Consider the following 20,518-nt stretch of genomic DNA (forward strand, 5'->3'; position numbering starts at 1 on the left):
GCTACTCTTGGTGGGGGAAGAGAGGAATATTGGTTTAGTCCAGGGATGGGGTATGGAAAGAGACTGATCATAGTAAGAATAAAATGGGTTGTAGATTTGATGCGGAATGTAGAGAGTATTATGTGCCTACTCCTCCCATAGTCACTCATAGCTCTTTCTCCCATCTTCAGCTGAATTCAGCATCTGGACCCGCGAGGCTGGAGCTGGTGGTCTTTCCATTGCTGTGGAAGGTCCAAGCAAAGCAGAAATCTCATTTGAAGATCGCAAAGACGGCTCATGTGGTGTTTCTTACATTGTACAGGAACCTGGTCAGTAAACTGGATGGGATAGTTTGTCTTCCCCTTTTTACCCTTGTGTATCCATACTTGAGTTGAACTTCCCTTCTTTTCCCAGGTGACTATGAGGTATCCATCAAGTTCAATGATGAGCATATCCCAGACTCACCATTTATCGTTCCGATTGCTTCTCCCTCGGACGCTGCCCGCAGACTCACCGTTACCAGTCTCCAGGTGCGTACGAGGCGGGTACTGAACGTGGTGGTGTTTCACAGTATGGTGGTTTGGAATGTTGTGGGGTTGAGAAGCTGCAGGGCACCAAACAGCACTGAAAGGGGTTTGAATCTCCTGAAATGGCTTCATAAAGAATGAGTTTTACAGAAGCTGAATAGCAGCCGATTCTGTTGGCACAAGGGAGCCTGTATTATGCCAGAGATACAATTGTTGAGCCTTGGTGTGCTCTGAGAGGACACTGATCGATCCTGATGGTTTTGCGATCTGAAGGTTCTTCAGCAGTTTGGAATGAGGCATAAAACATGTTGCTTATGGCTATTTAAATACGTGTTAGAAGAATAAAGAATAAGCAAAGAAAGACAAAGGAAAAGGCATTCATGGTCATCTTGTACTCAGACCAGAGATAGCAAAATCCCAGTGATACGTTTAACCTTTAAAATAGCCAGAGTCAAGTGCCAAGACACCTACAGAAGCTTCTAGAAAAATGTAGATGCAGCTGTACCATAATTGCACACATGTCCAGTCAAAGCTTGCCCTGCTATTCAGTATTGTGTAGCTAGTAGAGCTGCTGCCTCTCGGCATCACCACCCATGTGAGATAATTCCTATACGCCTCAATTTTAAATGACCTTTTCTATGTTCACAAGTTGAATACTCAGCCATGGAGGAATGGTTGAGACTCCTTCAGATGAAGCTTTCTTCTGTCTAAACTATGAGGAGGAATTCCTTTAGCCAGAGAGTGGTGAATCTGTGGAATTTGTTGCCGCAGGCGACTGTGGAGGCTAAGTCTTTAACGCATATTTCAGACAGAGGTTGATAGATTCTTCATTGGAGAGGGCATGAAGGGATACGGGGAGAAGGCAGGAGATTGGGGGCTGAGGGGGAAATGGATCAGCCATGATGAAATGGCAGAGCTTAATGGCCTGATTCTGCTCCTATATCTTGTGGTCTTGTGGCATTTTTGTTTTGATGGAATGGTACAGAAGCCCTTCACACTCTAATTTGTTAAGTACTGACTACTGAGCCTTGGGCAAATTGATGTGGAACAATTTTTCAGAGTTTGTTATCTATTTAATGGATCCAGGAATCGGGGTTAAAGGTCAACCAACAAGCCTCATTTGCAGTCCAGCTGAACGGAGCAAGAGGAGTGATCGATGCAAAAGTTCGGACCCCCTCTGGGGCTGTCGAGGAATGTTACATGTCAGAGCTGGACAGTGGTAAGTGACTGGGATGTAGAGAAATTTGGTGTGGGGTTCGGAGGGGGTGGAGGGCCTCTTGCATCCCACCCCCTCTCACTAGTTCTTTCTCTTGGCCTCTATCCAACCATACAACAGTTAACACAGTAGCAATAATGAACGGTAGTGAATTTTGTTAACTGATTTCATGGTAATGTTCTGGTGGGGCAATCGAAGACTGCAGTTTATTCTTGCGCATCTCCAAAAGGGTGGAGGAAATGGAGGGTTGTCCGTGTCCTGGACTTTAACAAGAACAAGGTATGTGGGTGAGGCAGGGCTGGAAGGCGTGGATTTGACAGGGGAGGTGGGAGCCAGCACAGCTGGATGTGGTGTATGTGGCTGTGGGTGATATCGATCTGACCCAGAATAAGCAATTATTCCCACACCATGTGCCATGGCCTCTCTCACAGCAGCTGCCTGAGGCTTAAAGTTGTAACACGAGATCCAGGCCCCTGCAGCCTTCAGTAACTCAAACTTCTGGAAGGACAATGCAAGGTCATTCAACTTGTGCAGAGCCATCTTCTCTTCCTGCTGTTCTGAAACTTCACTCTCTCGCTGCCACCTACTGGTTAAGTGAGGGAACTGCTGTGGTGTGCTGGGAATCTGCCACTGAATCCTTCAGTGACAATGGCAACTAGACTAGAAACTGAAATTATATCTGCACCCCCTCCCACGCACTCCCAGAGGAAAAACTTCCAATCTTATTTACCAACAACACCTTTGTAAACATTACCCAATTCTGTTCTACAGGTGAACTGTGCAGCTGCATCTGATTCCCCTATCCATGCCTATTTTTTAACTTTTTTTTAATGGATTATCCAGCAGGTTCTGAATTGAATGGTTTATTGGCTCATGAGTTTTTATAATAGCTACAATGTAGTGCTACAGACAGACTTGATAATTCACTACTACTGAATTGGCTGCCTTCCTCATTCTACCTTCCAAAATACTACCAATGTCCTCTTGTATGGATCACCGCTAGCCTTGTTAACCCACATCACTTCCTCGTTTAACAGCTCTGCTTTTTTAAACTGACCTCATTTTACAACCCCCTCCTCAACTCTGATTTCCACCACTCTTTTTAAAAAATCTTTTCAACATGTATTCTATCAATTGCAATCTTCTGATTATCCCAGGTCAGAACTACTTCAGTACTGTTGGATATTAGTCCAGGGAGCAGTCAGAGTGAAATGGAATATTGAAGGCTTTGAGCAGGAGTGACATTGGAATGACAGGTGTATTAACGGGATGGGAGAGTGAAGTCTTGTCTCTCCACTTGCCGCCCAGCCTTGTTGGTAGGTGGGAACTGGATGGACTTCATTGTTGTTACTAAGCTCCTGCCTTTTTTCCTGTTTTGACTGTTACTCTAATAGGTGTTGTATTTTTTTCACTGGGGGGAGGGAAGCAAGTAGGAGTTCAGATACCTGGGGGGAAAACGCACCTGAGGGCTTGGTGATGCCCCTGCTGGCGAGAGCCTTGCAGTGGACACCTTCCCCTCCCTCCAAGGTCCTTGGTGACAGTCACCCTTGCCCATATGTGAATTAAGGCAACAATAACAAGGTGCGAATGGCTGCTGACTGTTTTTCCATCACTATGCCTTGGAGCACGAGACTGGTCTTTACAAGACGATAATGTCCTGGGGATAACGTCAGAAATATTTCTGTTCTCAGATAATTTGGCAATCCGCTTCATACCACGTGAAAACGGTGTCCACTCCATCGATGTCAAGTTCAACTCTTGCCACATCCCAGGCAGTCCCTTCAGGATCCGAGTGGGAGAGCCAGGGCAGACTGGAGATCCTGGCTTGGTGTCTGCCTATGGCCCAGGACTGGAAGGAGGGGTCACAGGTATAATGCCTCAGTACATTTTGCGTGTTTCACATTAACTGGATAGCTGACAGAAGACAGACCCTGAATGTAATTGAGCAGGTGTGATTTGTTTATATAAAACAACTCATTGGTGCAAAACACAGGCTGGGATCTGCAGGGAAGGCATCGGCTGGGTTATATCTGGGATAACAACAGAAAATGTGGGAAATGTATAGGTCAGACAATGAGAAAATGGGAATGTTGCAAGCTTGAATTCAGAAGTGCCGCTCTGGAGATATGTAGTCAGATCAGTGGATACCTGTGTGACTTGCAGGTTGGAAGTAATCTTGGGGGAACTGTGTATCTAACATTAGTTTGGGGGCTATGTTGCTTGATTCATCTATGCTGAAGCTTAAATGTTACGGGAGATTGTTCACAGTGATGGCCTTTGTATTTTGTTTTTTGTGCAGGAGTGCCCTCAGAGTTTATTGTCAATACATGTAATGCTGGGGCTGGTGCTCTTTCTGTAACCATCGATGGCCCATCCAAAGTGAAGATGGACTGCCAAGAGGGTCCTGAAGGTTATAAGGTAACCTACACCCCAATGGCCCCCGGGAATTATCTAATCTCCATCAAATACGGTGGACCTCAACATATTGTTGGCAGTCCATTCAAGGCCAAGGTCACAGGTGAGTGCAAGTTCATTGGATCATAGATGGGTAAGATGTACAAACTTTCCAGTTACATTTTTGCTCAATTAAACAGCTGCCCTAATTAGCTGGAGTTTTGTGAAAATAGTTTAAAAAGGACAAACTACCATTTAACTGAGTAACAAATTGTACTTAAATTAATTTCAGAACAAACTACTACACGCCAGTGCTACTACTATAAAACTATTGTATTTGTTCCTAATAGCTATCAATGGAGGAATTCATCCAGTGTACGTTGCTGTGCACGGAGTGTCCAGGGAGGGTAGCACCTCTGGTGAAGGAGTTTGTCTTGTCCATTCTGAGCCAACTCGCTCACCTTTTGATCCCCAATGAACATTCAACTCTCACTCGTGGTACCATTACATGTGACAGCGGCATACAGGGGTGTGGCTGCTTCGACAAGCAGGTTAAACACTGAGAGTAGCTGGTGGGCCTCATACCCCAGTGAAGTAGAGACATGTCTGTCCTAGCATGTGACATCAGCTCCAGCACACTGGGGGGGGAGGTGAGATGAACAGTGATTTACAACGGCCGGGAAGGCAGTTCTGTAAAACACTCTGTGGAGAGCGAAGGGCATGATAAGGCACTGATGTAGTTGTGCTTAATTCACTACCAATGAAGAGCCCAGTTTGTGACAACTTCTCATACCACTGGACCTGGACTTTCGAGGTTGAGAGAGCGGAACTGTCCCAGTGCAATGGCTTTTCCACTTAAAACTCTCTCGCACAGGCTTCACTGTCAGTGGGATCTGACCGATAGCCAACATGCTGCCATGTTCTTTTGATTGACTGTAAATGAACCGAATTAGCACAGACATCCAGTGCAGATAATGGACTGCCTTCATGCAATGCTTCTGCCAATTGCATTCTCCATATCTTCACTTTTATTGTAATATTTAGCATAATTGTCTATTACTTCAAATTAGGAGTCGAGAAGAATTTGAAGTAGTGAAATTGTTTCATGTTTCATTTTTCATTCCCGGCTGTTTCTGGTGTCTCCAAGCCTGAATGCTTGAAATCACAGTGAACAAAACAGTTCTTAATTGTCCTACTGCTATTTCTTGTCAAGAACCATATCATTGACAAAATCACTGCATTTTGAACACAAACACACGCAACTGATGCTATTCTGGCTCGGTCCGCCAGAGAAAGCAGGATCTCCCAGTGGCCACACATTTTAATTCCACGTCCCATTCCCATTCTGATATGTCTATCCATGGCCTCCTCTACTGTCAAAATGAATCCAAACTCAGGTTGGAGGAACAACACCTTATATACCGGCTGGGTAGCCTCCAACCTGATGGCATGAACATTGACTTCTCTAATTTCCGTTAATGCCCCTCCTCCCCTTCTTACCCCATCCCTGACATATTTAGTTGTGTTTTTTTTTCTCTCTCTCTCTCTCTCTGCCCATCACTCTGCCTGTTCTCCATCTCCCTCTGGTGCTTCCCCCCACCCTTTCTTTCTCCCAAGGCCTCCCGTCCCATGATCCTTTCCCTTCTCCAGCTCTGTATCACTTTCGCCAATCACCTTTCCAGCTCTTAGCTTCATCCCACCCCCTCCGGTCTTCTCCTATCATTTCGCATTTCCCCCTGCCCCCACTACTTTCAAATCTCTTGGTATCTCTCCTTTCAGTTAGTCCTGACGAAGGGTCTTGGCCCGAAACGTCGACAGTGCTTCTCCTTGTAGATCCTGCCTGGCCTGCTGTGTTCCACCAGCATTTTGTGTGTGTTGCTATTTTAAAAACTGTTCATCCTAAGCATGGTGTAGTGTCGTACACAAGTTCAAGTGACTGACACTAGTTAAAAACCGTTCCGCAGTGTCTCCTGTCCCAGTTAAGCAGCATACTGTCCCAAGTAAGCACCTGCCCCATTTTAACTGCTGCCCAAATAACTGGAATCCTCTGTGTAAGTATAAAGTCTTTAAAAAGGAATACAAATGAAAGAGCTAACCAGGTTAACCTCACTCCTCGGGTCTCAATCCACAGTCCAATCTTGCTGGAGTGTAGAAGAGTGGGGGAGGTGGGGAAATCTCATTGAGACCTATCGAATATTGAAGGGTCTGTATAGAGTGGATGTGGGGGAGGGAGGATGTTCCCTATGGTGGGGGAGACAAACCAGATAGCGCAGCCTCAGAATTGAGGGATGTCCATTTAGAACAAATGAGGAAAATTTTCTTTAGCCAGAAGGTGGTGAATCTGTGGAATTCTTTGCCACAGATGGCTATGCAGGCCAAGTCATTGGGCATCTTTGAGGTAGAGAGGTTCTTGATTGATCAGGGTGTTAAATGTAAGGGGGAGAAAGCAGGAGAATGGGGTTGAGAGGGATAATAAATTAGCCATGGTGGAATGGTGGAGCAGACGCGATGGGCCAAGTTGCCTAATTCTGCTCCAAGGTCTTACGGCCTAATCAAAATTGTTGACATTCAACTATCCTCTCTTCATGTGTGTTTCTTCACTACCTAATCAGCAAGTGGTTTCTTGACATCCACCATTCGGGTGAAGACACTTTCACTCTTGACTCCCAACTCTAATTTTTCTACTAATTGCTTTAAATCTTTGTCTTTAAGATCTGAGGCAATTGTATTCCTGGACCTCTGTTCTCAGCTTATTTGATACATATTAATCTCCACTGGCACTGTAGTTCACGGGAGTGTAGTGCTGTCATTTCTCCGGGTTAATGACCAACATCTAATTCTGACTCTGCATTAGAGAATGGGTATGTGTAAGGTGGGGCAGGATGAGCCTTTGAGCTTGAGAAGCTGGAATAGTACAGATGGGAGGTTGGTGGAGCTGGGAGTTCTGGTCTGAGGCCTACGCTGCTGGGCAACCATAACATTCCCCTTTGTTCACCCACAGGTGTCCGTCTGTCTGGGGGCCATAGTTTACATGAGACGTCCACTGTCCTAGTTGAGACTGTAACCAAGTCGTCCACAGTTGCTGGGTATGGACCAATGCCCAAGTTTGCATCTGATGCCAGCAAGGTGGTAGCTCGAGGGCCTGGCCTGACCAAGGCTTTTATTGCGCAGAAGAACAACTTCACTGTGGATTGCAGCAAAGCAGGTGGGTGTCTGGGATTTGGGGAGGCACATGGGTATGGCACAGGGATTGGGGTGGGGGGGGGGGGGGTTAAAAGAAATGAAGTCATAAGGACAACCTGGGTTAAGTTGTGCTGCGTGAGAGAAATGGTTATAGCAGTCACTGGCCTGTACAGCAACACAGTGAACCTATAAAGTTATGCACTTGCTGTGATCTTGCCATGAACCACTTGCTCTGTGATGACGTAACCCGCTCTCGTTCATTGCAGGAACCAACATGTTGATGGTGGGAGTCCATGGCCCAAAGGCTCCCTGTGAGGAGGTTTACGTGAAACACGTGGGCAACCGGATTTACAACGTCACATACACTGTGAAGGAGAAGGGTGACTACATTCTGATCGTGAAGTGGGGAGATGAATGTGTGCCCGGCAGCCCGTTTCATGCTACTGTCCCCTGAATGACTGACTGGTCGTCTAGAGGAACCTTTGTTGCATCTCAGAGGATCTGAACTGTCAAAGTTTTGTAGAAAAAACAAAAAAAACTAACTTAAAAACCAAAGTTGCCCATTAGGGTGGGTTATTTGGGGAGGTGGGTGGTGGGGATGGTTTTTCTGGGCAAACACTCTAGACAACTGATTTTTAGAAGCTGCCTGAATTTACCAAGACAATCCGCCATTCCTCCTTGGTCAAGCGTTTCTCAAATAACACTGAAAGAAATTGTTTTGGAGAGTGTTGAAATGAACCAATATTGGCTGCATGCCTGACTGCTTCACTTTCACATCAACCCTCTGCTCCTCCCAAAGCAAGACACCCACAAACTTCTGATTTCAAGAAGTATATTGCCACCCTCCTTGGCTGATTTGACCCAGTGCTGTGATTGGGAAAGGCGGACAGTGGGGTGGAAATGGGTTATTAAATTGTCCCAATATACTTGAGTTGGTTGATTAATAATTCATTTTCTGCTTGCTCATCTTCTCCCACCTATCCCATGTCCCTCCTGCTCCCTTTCACTATCTATCAGCTCTCCAATTTCTCCACTCACTTGTTGCCTTGACCAGATATTGCACTGACAGTTTGGAGCAAGTGGTGATTTGACTGCTGTACTCGTGGAACTGCGCTCAACAGCACATGATGTGCCCTTGGACTTGTGGGTTACAGTGTCTGGAGTTGTTACCCAGTCTGTTTTAAGAGAACTGTTTGTATGAAAATGATGGGCTTCGTGTTTGGTACATTTACCCATGTCTGGCAAAAATAATAAAATACACCTACTAAAATGCCATTGTCACCTTTTTCTCATGTTATTTGTTATTCCCATATACTGTTTACTCTGAGCTTCACAGAAGCAAACTATTTCATTGCACCCTGGTGGAGAAGACGGAGAAATCTGAATCTTAAATTCAGTGGGGTATCCAGGAAGATCATTAGTCCAGAAATTGATTTGATCCTTATAGTTGACTCCAACCATCTCAGTTAGTTTGAAGGAGACCCTTCAGCCCATGACTTCTGTTGCCTGCTGTATGATCTGCATGGTGTCCTTAATTTTCTATTGAAATGTTTCAAATAGAGTAAATGGATCTGAGTCCATTGCTACTGCAGGCAGAGAGCCCCAAATTCTCTTCAGATTCCTCTTGAAAATTGTCTTCTCTCTTTAAACCTTTGCAGGCTTGTTTTTTGATACCCATACCAAGGGGGAAAGATTCTGAGCGTGTACACCTCTCATGGTGACATGGTGTAATTGGGCAATGGGCTTGAAGGACCTGATTTCATGCTGTATCTCTAAATAAAATAAACCTCCCAATCTTGTGCATTTCCTCTCAGCTGTCATTTTATTCACTCTCTTACTGAAGACAAGCATGTCATGCCACTTTCAGCACCCCAGCTGCCTTTAAAGAACTATAGTTTCAAACCCCAAATCTCATTCATCAATGCTCCGCTAAAATGAATTGAATTGCAGGCTGGGATTAGATTCCATCCCCAATATTTTGTCCAACTTTCCCTCTGATCTATATCCTCGCTATCCACTATCAATTTTATCTTCAAACTTACCAATTGTATTTCACGGTTTATCTCTTTTTACATGCCTTAAAAAGAGCAATGCTATGATAGAAATGGTGGATTTCAATATGCAAGTAGATTGGGGGAAAATCAGGTTGGTGCTGGATCTCAAAAGGGGGAATTTGTAGAATGCCTATGAGATGGCTTTTCAGATCAGCTTGTGGTTGATCCCATTTTGGGAAAGGCAATTCTGGATTGGGTGTTGCGTAATGAACCAATTTTGATTAGAAAAGCTTAACGTAAAGGAACCCTTTGGAAGCAGAGATTATAATATGATAGTTCACTCTGTAGCTTGAGACAGAGAAGCTAAAGTCAGATTTGTCAGAATCACAGTACAGTAAAGGGAATTACACAGGCATGAGAGGAGCTGCCAAAATTGATTGGAAGGGGACATCGGCAGGGATGATGGCAGAACAGCAATGGCTGCAGATTCTGGGAGGAGTTTGGTAGCTTTCCTGCATCACATGAATGGAAAAAGTATTCTAAAGGGATGATAAGGCATCCATCGGTGACAAGAGACATCAAAGACAGCATAAAAGCAAAAGAGTGCATACAATACAGCAAATATTAGTGGGAAGTTAGAGGATCGGGAAGCTTTAAAAAAAAAAACAACAGAACAGGTACAAAGGAGATGTAAGGGGTAAGTTTTTTTTTAAACTCAGAGTGGTGAGTGTGTGGAATGGGCTGCCGGCAACGGTGGTGGAGGTGGATACGATAGGGTCTTTTAAGAGACTTTTGGGTAGGTGCATGGAGCTTAGAAAAATAGATGGCTATAGGTAAGCCTAGTAATTTCTAAGGTAGGGACGTGTTCAGCACAACTTTGTGGGCTGAAGGGCCTGTATTATGCTGTAGGTTTTCTATGTTTCTAGAAGGCAACTTAAAAAGTCATAAAGAGAGTAAAGATGAAAGGGAAACTAGTCAAATGAAAAAAAGTAAGAGGGAGAGTTGATACCTCTCCAGTGTAGTAATGGGGGGGGGGCAAAGAAATGGAGAGAAATCGAGTATTTTGCATCAGTCTTCACTCTGGAAGACACCAGTAATTTGCCAGAAATTTGAGTGCATTGGGGGTAGAAGTAAGTGTTGTTGCTATTACTAAGCAGAGGGTGCTTGGGAAGATGAAAAGTCTGAAGGTAGATAAGTTACCTGGACCAAATGGACTGCACAGCAGAGTTCTGAAAGAGGTAGCAGAAGAGATTTATGGAAGCATTAGTAATAATTTTTCAAGAATCAATAGATTCTGGAATGGTTCTGGAGGATTGGAAAATTGAAAATGTCACTCTGCTCTTTAAAAGAGGGAGGCAAAAGAAAGGAAATTACAGGCCAGTTTTCCTGGCTTCAGTGATGGGAAAATGTTGGAGTCCAATTGTTAAAGATGAGCTTTCGGGGTACGGGGAGGCACATGATAAAATAGGCCAAAGTCAGCATGGTTTTCTCAATGGGAAATCTTGCCTGACAAATCTGTTGGAATTCTTTGAGGAAATAGCAAGCAGGCCAGACAAAGGAGAGTCAGTGGATGTTGTTCACTTGGCTTTTCAGAAAGCTTTTGACAAGGTGCTGCAGATGAAGCTGCTTAACAAGGTATAAGCCCATTGTATTACAGGAAAGGTACTAGCATAGATAGAAGACTGGTGGAGGCAAAGAGTGGGAATGGGGGGGGGCTTTTCTGGTTGGTTGCCAGTGACTAGTGGTATTCTGCAGGGGCGAGTGCTTGGACCACTTATTTTCACATTATATGTGAATGACTTGGATGACAGAATTGATGGTTTTGTGGCCAAGTATGCAGACGATATGAAATATTGAGGGGAAGGCAGAATTGAAGAAGCAGCAGCAGGGAGTCTGCAGAAGGAATTGGACAGATTAGGAGAATGGGCGAAGAAGTGGCAGATGGAATATAGTGTAGGGAAGTGTATGGTCACGCACTTTGGTAGAAGGCATAAAGGTGTAAACTATTTAACAAATGGAGAGAAAATTCAAAAGTTAGAGTTGCAAAGCGGCTTGGGAGTCCCTGTGCAGGATTCCCAAAAGGTTAACTTGCAGGTTACTTGGTGGTAAGGACTAGAACACGAGCAAATATGCAATGCTGAGTCTTTAGAAATCATTGGTCGGACCACACTTGCAGCTTTGGGCCCCTTATCTAAACAAAATGTGCTGTCAATGCAGAAGATCCTGAGGAGGTTCATGAGAATGAAAGGGTTAATGCTGAAATGTGGTAAAATAGACAAAAGCAATGCTGGCATTTATTTCAAGTGGAACATAATATAAAAGCATAGAGATAATACTAAGGCTTTATAAGACACTAGTCAGGCTGCACTTGGAGTATTGTCAACAGTTTTGGGCCCTTTATCTCAGAAAGGATGTATTGTCATTGGAGAGAGTCCAGATGAGGTTCATGGGGTTGATTCTGGGAATGAAGGGGTTAACATATGAGGAGCGTTTGGCTGCTCTGGGACCGTTCTCACTGGAATTTAGAGAATGCGTGGGGATCTCATTGAAAACTACCAAATGTTGAAAGGACTAGATATGGTGGATGTGGAGAGGATGCTTCCTCTGGGGGGAGTGTCCAGATCTGGAGGGCATAGCCTCAAAACTGAGGGGTGACCTTTCAGAACATTAGGGGAATCAATAGAGAAAGAAATAGAGCTGGAAAGGGGAATTAAGGCATTAGATCGGCCAGAATCAAGATGAATGACGGAGTAGGCTCAGCGTGCCTAATTATTTTTCATAGTAGTTAATAGAAGGTTGAGGAATATCACCTCTGTTTTCAATAAGTATATTCAGGATTAATGATGAATCTATAGTAAATTACTAATATTTCAAATAATCCTGTACCTCACATTTTCGGTATTCAATATTTTCCCTTTTATTTTAAAGAATTTCATTCCTTCCCTCCTGTTTACACTTCATTACTTGCATTCAGCAGCATCACTGCTGTTCGCACAGGTCAATTTGTCCTGGTCTTCATTATAGTACACACCTGTCCTTTTGCTCTCTCAGTCCCTACACCTTTAGACTTGTTCTTTTTTTCTTTTTTTTAATTAATTTTGATAAAGTAAGCCATTGACCGATAACATTAAGTTTGCTTCTGGCTGCACAGAGGCTTCCTGGGTATTTCAAAGGTTCAAAGTTCAATTTAATGTCAGAGAAATGTATAGAATATACATCCTGAAATGCTTTTTTTTTGCAACCATCCACAAAAATAGAGAAGTGTCCCAAAGAATGAACGACAGTTAAATATTAGAACCCCAAAGTCCCCCCAGTTCCCCTTCCTCAAGCGCATAAGCGACAGTAGGCAACAATTCTCCTCCCCCACTGACAAAAAAAAGCAATGGCACCAGCCGCCAAGCACTCAAGTGTGAGCAAAGCAATTGCAAAGATGCAGACTTGGCAGTTACCTCAAAGTCTTTGTGTTTCACCCGGTATGCGACATACTACAGACTCTCTCTCTCCCTAATAAGGGAGAAGGAGGTGCCTCCGTTTTCCCAGCATTTCTAACTTTGTATCTTTTGGCACCCAATCCATCCTAAAAATGTACTTAGCTACTGTGTGTACCATCTACAAAAATGCATCTGGATGAACTTGATGCATTTGAGGGGCTCCTTCAACCCCTCCACTAACTGAAGGACATTAGTAACTGCATGACAGCGGTACTCTAAATCACCCACCTACTAACGCAAGTGCATTGATGTTTCTTCATGGCAAAGGATGCATCTCCTTCCTATCATCTCCATTGAGTGTAAGTTCACCTTTATAGTGTTTTACCAAAGAAGGCATACCAGCGCCATCTTGGTATTTAGAATACGTAATGCATACTGACCTGACAAGGATACATGTTCCTCTTGTACATGGAAATCAAAACAGAAATTGCTGGTAACACTCAACAAGTCAGGCAGCACCTGTGGAAAGAGAAGAGGAGTTACTGTTTCAGGTCAAAGACCCTTTGTCAGAATTGTGGAGATAATAAGGAAGGAGTTCATTTTAAGTTGCAAACACAGCAAAGGGAAGTATGGAGAGGACAAAGGGAATATGTAATGAGATAGTGCCAGATAGTGATGAAAGAGTTAATGGCAATAGTTGGCGAGTGTAATAAAAGGAGTGTTAAATTTGTGAAATGTAGGTCTGTTAGAGCAGGAGAGGGCCATCAGGCCCCTCAAGCCTGCCCTACTAATCAATATGATCATGTCTGATTCACACTTGCCCAGTCCCTCTTTTGTGCCAGTTCCCCATAACCCTCAATCCCCGCACTTCAGTCATAGAAATAAAGTGTGCTAATTAGATGACTTATAGCAGATGATGCTGACTCTGTTAGAAACATTGTAAGTCAATTAATCTAAAACTTTGTAGAAGATGAGGTGTAGTTCCTCAAGCACGTGTGGGGCCTAATTATAATAATGTAGGAGGCTAGCGACAGATGGGCCCAAGTGGAAGTAAAATGCCATTTAGGACACAGAACAGTACAACACAGAAACAGGCCCGTTGGCACACCATGTCCACAGCAACCATAATGGCAACTTAAACTAATCCCATCTGCCTGCACATGGTTTATATCCCCGCAATCTCTGCCTCTTCATGTGCTTGTCTAAATACCATCATGTCTGCTTCCATTATTTCCTCTGGCAGAATGTTCCAGACACCTACAGCTCTCTGTGTAAAAAAAAACTTGTCTCATAGAACTCTTCTAAACATTTGCCCACTCACCATAAAACTAGAGTTTTTTTGGCCTGGGAAAGACACTCTATTTACACTGTCTATACCTTTCATCATTTTATATACTGTTGGTCTTTGACATTCAAAAGAAAGTTCAACCTCTCTTTGTACCCACCCCTCTCTACTCCATGCAGCATCGTCTCCAAAGCCTCTACATTCCTCCTCTAAAGGGGCAACTAGAATGGCACATAATACTCCCTTTATAGCCTAATCAAAGTCTTAAACAGCTGTCAAGGAACCGATTGTAAACTTCAGGAAAGGGAAACCAGAAGTCCATGAGCCAGTACATACTCATCAGAGTATCAGAGGTGGAGAGGGCCAATAACTTTAAATTCCTGAGTGTCACTATCTCAGAGGATCTGTTCATCATATAAGTGTAATTTATATAAATGTAATTGCAATGAAAGCACACCAAAGCCTCTACTCCCTCAGGAGTCTGTGGAGATTCGGCATGATGTCAATAATCTTGACAAACTTCCATAGATCTGTAGTGGAAAGCGTCTCGACTGGCTGCATTACAGCCGGGTATGGGAACACCAATGTCTTTGAATGGAAAATCCTACAAAAGATACTGGATTTGGCCTAGCACAGTACAAGTAAAGCCCACCTAACCATGAGCACATCTACATGAAATGCTCTGTTAGGAAAGCAGCATCTATCATCAAAGATCCTCACCACCCAGGCCATGCTCTTCTCTTGCTGCTGCCTTCAGATAAAAGGCGCAGGAGCCTCAGGACCTGCACCACCAGCTTCAAGAACAGTTACTACCACTCAACCATCAGGCTCTTGAGCAAAAGGGAACAACTGCACTCACTTAAGGACTCTGTTACATTGTTATTTCATGCTCATTATTTATTGTTTTTTACTGAAACACATCAGCATTTGAACAGTTTGTTTACAGTTAACAGTTCCTGATGTCTATAGTTACTGTTCTATAGGGTTGCTAAGTATGCCTGCAGAAAAAGAATCTCAGGGTTGTATGTGGTGACATGTATGGAGTCTGATAATAAATCTTACTTTGAACATGATTTTCCCGACTTTGATACCGTCTGCCCTGGCTAATGAAAACACCCGTACCATCCTATCTACTTGTTTTGCCATTTTCGGGGAGCAATGGACTTGCACCCCTACGCCCCTCTCTGCACATCAAACCTCCTTTGGTTCTGCTGTATAATACTTAACTCTTATATTTGACCTGTTAAAATGCACACTTGCCCGGTTTAAACTCCATCTGCACTGGCCACATTTACAAATAATCCATAACCTGTTGAATCCTTTGATAACCAACCGACTTCCAATATTTTTATATTCTCAGTGAGGACGTCGAACATTAACCCTTGGTTTGCGCTTGCTCGGACACTGAGGGGCATGTTCCACCGCGCGTGTTCAATACTGAAGCTCTTGGACGTTGCTGACACATCAAGCATGCTCATTATTGTATTTGTTGCCATTATGGGTGACGTCATTAAGGGGCATGTGGAGCGAGAACTGCGCATGTGTGCAGTCAGAAAGTCCGCTGGTGGCCGAGTCCTACAGACATGGCGGTTCGGGGCAAGTTGATCGCAGTGTTGGGGGATGAGGACACCTGCACCGGTTTCCTGCTCGGTGGCATCGGCGAGCTCAACAAGAACCGGAGGCCCAACTTTCTGGTGGTGGAGAAAGAGACGAGCGTGGCGGAAATCGAGGAGACTTTCAAGTGAGAGTGGCTGCGCCTGGTGGTGCGGGTTTCAGCTCCCGGGCTCCCGGCCTGCGGTAGTCGGGGAGAGGAGCTCGGGTCGGGGCTCGACCGATCGACAGGGAGTGGGACTTAAGTCGGGATCGGTTCCCAGCCTCCGGGGGTGGTCTGGCTGGAGGCTGGGGAGGGAAGACTGAACCCCTGATGGGAGGAGTCTGTCACCTGAGCTGTTTGCATAGTAAATGTTGAATCAGAATTGGAAGCATTCATCCCAGCTTTCTGCTTATCCCTGTACCACATAAGATCATCTATGTTTTCTTTCGTTCTGATTGTCATTGTCACATTTCAGTTTGTAGGAGTCTGCTATGTGCATACAATCCAGTTTTTGAGTTCGCTAGTGCTGTACATTTGCCTGTGGGCTGGAACTAAGGGCTTTAGTCTGATCAGGAAGTTGTGGGTGAGGAGAGGTAGTGATGACATGTGATCTCCCATATCCAACATTGGCGCATTGGCAGGAACCGAGGATTGAAGGGTGTTTTGTGATCTGTTAAGGTCATTACTGTCTGGCACCCAGTGCAGTGTTTTTTGGTAATTAATGATTCATACCTAGTGCTTGCTAGAATAGTTGGCAGTAAAAATGGGCATGTAATTAAGAGTGAAGAAGAATATCTTCAGACCATCTATACTGTAGCTTGGTTGAGGGGAAGGTTGGCAAAAGGAAATTTATCCAGAGAAATTAGGAACTTTTTTCAGTTGGGAATAATTTGCCATAATTGAATAGTGTGCAGAAAGCAAACAACTTGTTTGTTGAGACGTAGAACATTAGAGTAAGGGTATTACATAAACACTTTAGCCTGCAACTTGGGTACTATATACAGTTCTGGCCAAAATATATTCTGATTGCACTGGAGTGGTTTCAGAGATTTACAGAGTTTTGGAACTGATGAAAGATTTAATTGAGTAAATAGGACTGATTTCCTTTTGCAGAGAAGTTAAAAATGAGTGGAGGTTATTGATTCAAAATGCAGGAAGGGTTAGAGACGATGAGTTTTTTTAAGGTTGGAGGTTGGAAGGGGTCTGAAACTCATCATCCAGAAGCATGGTGGAAACAAAGCCTTGTAATATTTAAAAAGTGCTTGTCTGTGTGTTGAAGAGCCATGGATGTAGTGCTGAAAGGAGGGATGATGTTGGGTGGAACTTTTGGGCTGATCCTGATTTCCCTCTTGGGGATTTTAGATAGGTGTTTTGGAATGACAAATGGTTTGAGTTACTGCTGACAAGCTTGGGAGACCTCTGTAACCCTGTGCTGTGTTCTCTCTGTTTCCCCTTTTTTCCCAACTTGAATTTTGTGTGACTGGTCACAGTCCTGGTTTTGCCTGTGCTGAAGGCTTGAGATAGATTGTGAAATCTTTCAGCAGGAGCTGAAGAAATCTGAAAGTGAGACTGCTGATTTATTTGGGGAAGTGGATTCCTCCTGACTTTGGGGAAGTGTGATTCAGTGTTTCCCTGTACTTCAGTAAATTAGCAACCTGCTCCTCGGCTTGGGTTAGCTCATCTACTTCTTTACTGTGCATGCCTATTCAATCTTCCCCAGCCCTGTCTCCACTTAATTTCTTTTTCTTTACCAGCTTGCTTCCTGTTCCCAGAAATAATCCCATATTAGTGGTCCTGCATTTTGCAATAATGGCCTTGCTTAAGGGAGGAGTGCCTCCAAAAGCAGGAACTGTCTGTTCTGTCAAATTTATTTGAGCAATGGAGCTAGCTTCTGGGTGTTTGGGGTTGCATCTGGATCCTGTGAATTGATCATGACCCTACATTTTTGCCAGGAGCTCAGAATTAACCTTACAGTTTCCCCTTTACTCTGCAGAAGTTTCTTGAGCCGTGATGACATCGGGATCATTCTGATCAATCAGTACATTGCGGAAATGATTCGGCACGTCATTGATGCGCATACGTTGTCCATTCCTGCTGTGCTGGAGATCCCATCAAAGGAGCACCCATACGATGCCTCCAAAGACTCCATCCTCCGGCGTGCCAAGGGAATGTTCAGTACAGATGACTTCCGGTAGATGGACTCTGCAGTGGTAGCTGTACGTCCCACTGGTTCCTGTCGCTGTGTTGTCGTATTATGTGTTGTACAGGGCGTTGATTCCTCTGGTCCAATGTGCAGAGTGCTGATTCCTCTGCTGTCAAATCCTAGCCAGACTTTGCAGCAAGCAATCCCCACTCCCACTGTGGATTGGTGATCCCAACCCACCATTTAGTGACCTTTTACCCACTACAAATCTGAGTAATGGAATCATAACTGAAGCACTTTTGAGCATGATTTAATTTCCATTCAATTCTGTGCCAGCCCTGTAAGTATTTGATGGGACTGTTTAAAGTGGAGCTCTAGTCTGTAGCAAGTACTGTGCCTGCCCTAGTAGAAATTAATCTTGTGCTAACTGTTGAAATTTGAGATTGCTCTGAGTCATGGCGAACAGAGGGAGTGGAGAAGAAGGAAAACATTTTCAACGGTGAAGCTGATAGTAATTGGCTGCTGTGAGGGATTTGTGCGGAAAGTACTGAGATTCGGGCTGAAAGGATGGGTACAAGCTCCAAGCACTCAGTTGGATTATGCGTCACTAAACAGGATGGTTGGTCTGAATTTTAGTATGATGAGGCACTGATTTGTGCTAGTTGACAGAAGCTGAATGTGGTTCTGATCTGGTCTTATCGAGTCTTCACATTGTATATTTATGATGTTACTTATCCCTGATCATCATGTCAATAAATAAACCAACATCACAGGTTCACTTAAATCTCTGGTTTCTGATTTTATACAGGACACAACATCCTTTTTAAACTTTTTTTTTTGGCTTACTCTTTCTCCTGTCTTTGCATTTACTCTACCCAGCTAGATTATGCTTACGGTGCTCTCCTAAACATGCTCATCTTCACCTTGTAAACAGCAGCTTGTCCAAAACTGATTTCTGCAGGAAACAGTGCCTGAATATCATTCATGTTTGTGGTAAAAAATGACAAGTTACATTACTGCCACAAGTCCAGGTGAATTCTGTTTCCAGCAAGAGAAAATCTATATATCACCCTTTCACAATGGAACTACCAATAGACATTAAGTTTCTCTATCAACAGTAGAGTATTGTTGGGCAGTCACTATTAATTATAATCTTAACCAGTCTAGTCACACAAATGTCACTATGATTAGAGCAGGGCCAAGACTAGGTAATGTATAGGAAGTGCTTCATCTTGTGATTTACACCATCTTTGATCAAATACTCTACACAAGCTCAGTACAAAACTCAGAACACCCATGAAGTTTGACACCAGCCAAGACAAAACAGGGGACTTAATTGATATACCATCTAACATTCTTAAATATTCACCCTCCCCTTCCCCTTCACTGTAGCTGCGAACTCGCCATGCCTGTAGTCTTTCCCCTTTAGATGAACGAGCTGTAGGTACAGAGAGATCACTTATGCTTCTCTCTAAGTCACACACTAACTTATCCTGGAAATACTTTACAGATTTTTCATCTAAATTAGATATTTTTAAAAATTGGGTTATTTAGTTATCTTCCCTAAACTGTGGTTCAGATAGACAGCTTAACAACATTTTCTTTAGAGAGAGTGACAAGAAATCACAAATCCCGAATTAAAATCAAATAAGATCTGTGTATCCATTTGTTTATCAGCCCATGGTCTGGCAATGCTAGATTAAAAATCTTTCCACAGTCTCACACATGCATATATCTGAGATGATCCTCTGAGATCTCTGATGGTACAAATCTGTCATCATGCACAGCCCAGGTTTTAACTGCAAGGCAGGTGGTGGCTTTGCCTTTCACAGTCAAAGTCCTCATCTGTGGAATTTCCTCTCTAAACCTGTTGCATAGATTTTTAAAACCTGCTTTTCTGCCTGCTTTCCCTGACACCTCTTTATTTTCCTCAATATTGAGTTTGTCTATTATGTTCTTGTTGTGGTCTGTACATCTGGTTTGAATTTCAGGTTGGGGATGTTTTACATTCCTCTTTCTGTCAGTCATTTTTGTGGTGGATTAATTGTAACTTCTATGCCACCTATCAGTAAGAACTGCCTTTATAAAAGCTTTAGGAGCCCAGACTCATTAAAGAGGGGTTGCTATTGAAAATGTAAAGTTTTTCTATATTGGAGGGTGTCACCAGGTGACAGACTATTGAAGGTTGTCATCTTAAATCCTTTTCGTGCCTTGAGCGCATTGGGTGGCAACATTTGCTGTTTCTTTGGCATTTTTGTCTTGTTTTTATGAAGCCGAGTTGCTAGTTTGATGCTGAACCCAGTACAGATGGAAACCGTGCAAGGAGCCGGCAGAATTCGAAGCCAGGACCACTCACCTTGAAGTCTCCTATACCACCGGCTGGCTATTGAAGGTTGTGAATTTTGATTAAGTCCTGTGTGATTAAAAAAATTAGTGAGAAAATAGATTTTCAAACCTTGAAACTGTTATAGATCTAGAGAAAACGACATTGTGTCCTGTCTCATCCATGATATGAGAGTTGAGGTACATTAATGGAATATTTGAAGCCCTTATTTGAATGTGTCCCCTGGAACACTGAAGTAATGTTCACAGTGTTAATTTGTTGAAAGAATTCCCAGATCCAGTACTAATCCAACTCTCATCCAATTTCACAAACTAAGATGGACTGTGGGAGTGGAAGATAATTTGGATCATAACCCAGCAAGTTTTTGTAGAAGGCTTGCACACTCCCCCATGCCGCATATGTTTTAGTGTTTCTACCTTTATAAACAT

General features: G+C 43.6%; 2 protein-coding genes across 8 annotated transcripts in view; both read left to right on the forward strand.

Annotated features, from left to right (window-relative positions):
- Positions 1-8,574, forward strand: part of flncb (filamin C, gamma b (actin binding protein 280)) — a 63,492-nt gene extending 54,918 nt beyond the window's left edge. For all 7 annotated transcript variants that reach the window (XM_073066717.1, XM_073066719.1, XM_073066718.1 and 4 more), the window contains 7 exons: positions 171-308; positions 394-509; positions 1,593-1,725; positions 3,414-3,590; positions 4,022-4,240; positions 7,118-7,321; positions 7,566-8,574. In XM_073066717.1, the coding sequence (XP_072922818.1) occupies positions 171-308; positions 394-509; positions 1,593-1,725; positions 3,414-3,590; positions 4,022-4,240; positions 7,118-7,321; positions 7,566-7,753 (1,175 nt within the window). In that variant the 3' untranslated portion in view covers positions 7,754-8,574. The remainder of the gene's footprint in view (positions 1-170; positions 309-393; positions 510-1,592; positions 1,726-3,413; positions 3,591-4,021; positions 4,241-7,117; positions 7,322-7,565) is intronic.
- A 6,969-nt stretch (positions 8,575-15,543) lies between these two features.
- On the forward strand, positions 15,544-18,524 carry atp6v1f (ATPase H+ transporting V1 subunit F). Its single transcript, XM_073066724.1, has 2 exons — positions 15,544-15,750; positions 17,597-18,524. The coding sequence occupies exons 1-2, from the start codon at positions 15,593-15,595 to the stop codon at positions 17,796-17,798; spliced, it is 360 nt and encodes a 119-aa protein (XP_072922825.1). The 5' UTR covers positions 15,544-15,592; the 3' UTR covers positions 17,799-18,524.
- Positions 18,525-20,518: the final 1,994 nt, after the last annotated feature.

Source organism: Hemitrygon akajei, chromosome 14 (genome assembly GCF_048418815.1).
Source record: "Hemitrygon akajei chromosome 14, sHemAka1.3, whole genome shotgun sequence".
In the NCBI taxonomy this organism is placed as follows: Eukaryota; Metazoa; Chordata; class Chondrichthyes; order Myliobatiformes; family Dasyatidae; genus Hemitrygon; species Hemitrygon akajei.

Coding starts and splice junctions, on each gene's coding strand:
- atp6v1f (XM_073066724.1), top strand. CDS start 15,593: ATGGCGGTTCGGGGCAAGTTGATCGCAGTGTTGGGGGATGAGGACACC. Junction 15,751..17,596: donor GAAATCGAGGAGACTTTCAA/GTGAGAGTGGCT, acceptor TTTACTCTGCAG/AAGTTTCTTGAGCCGTGATG.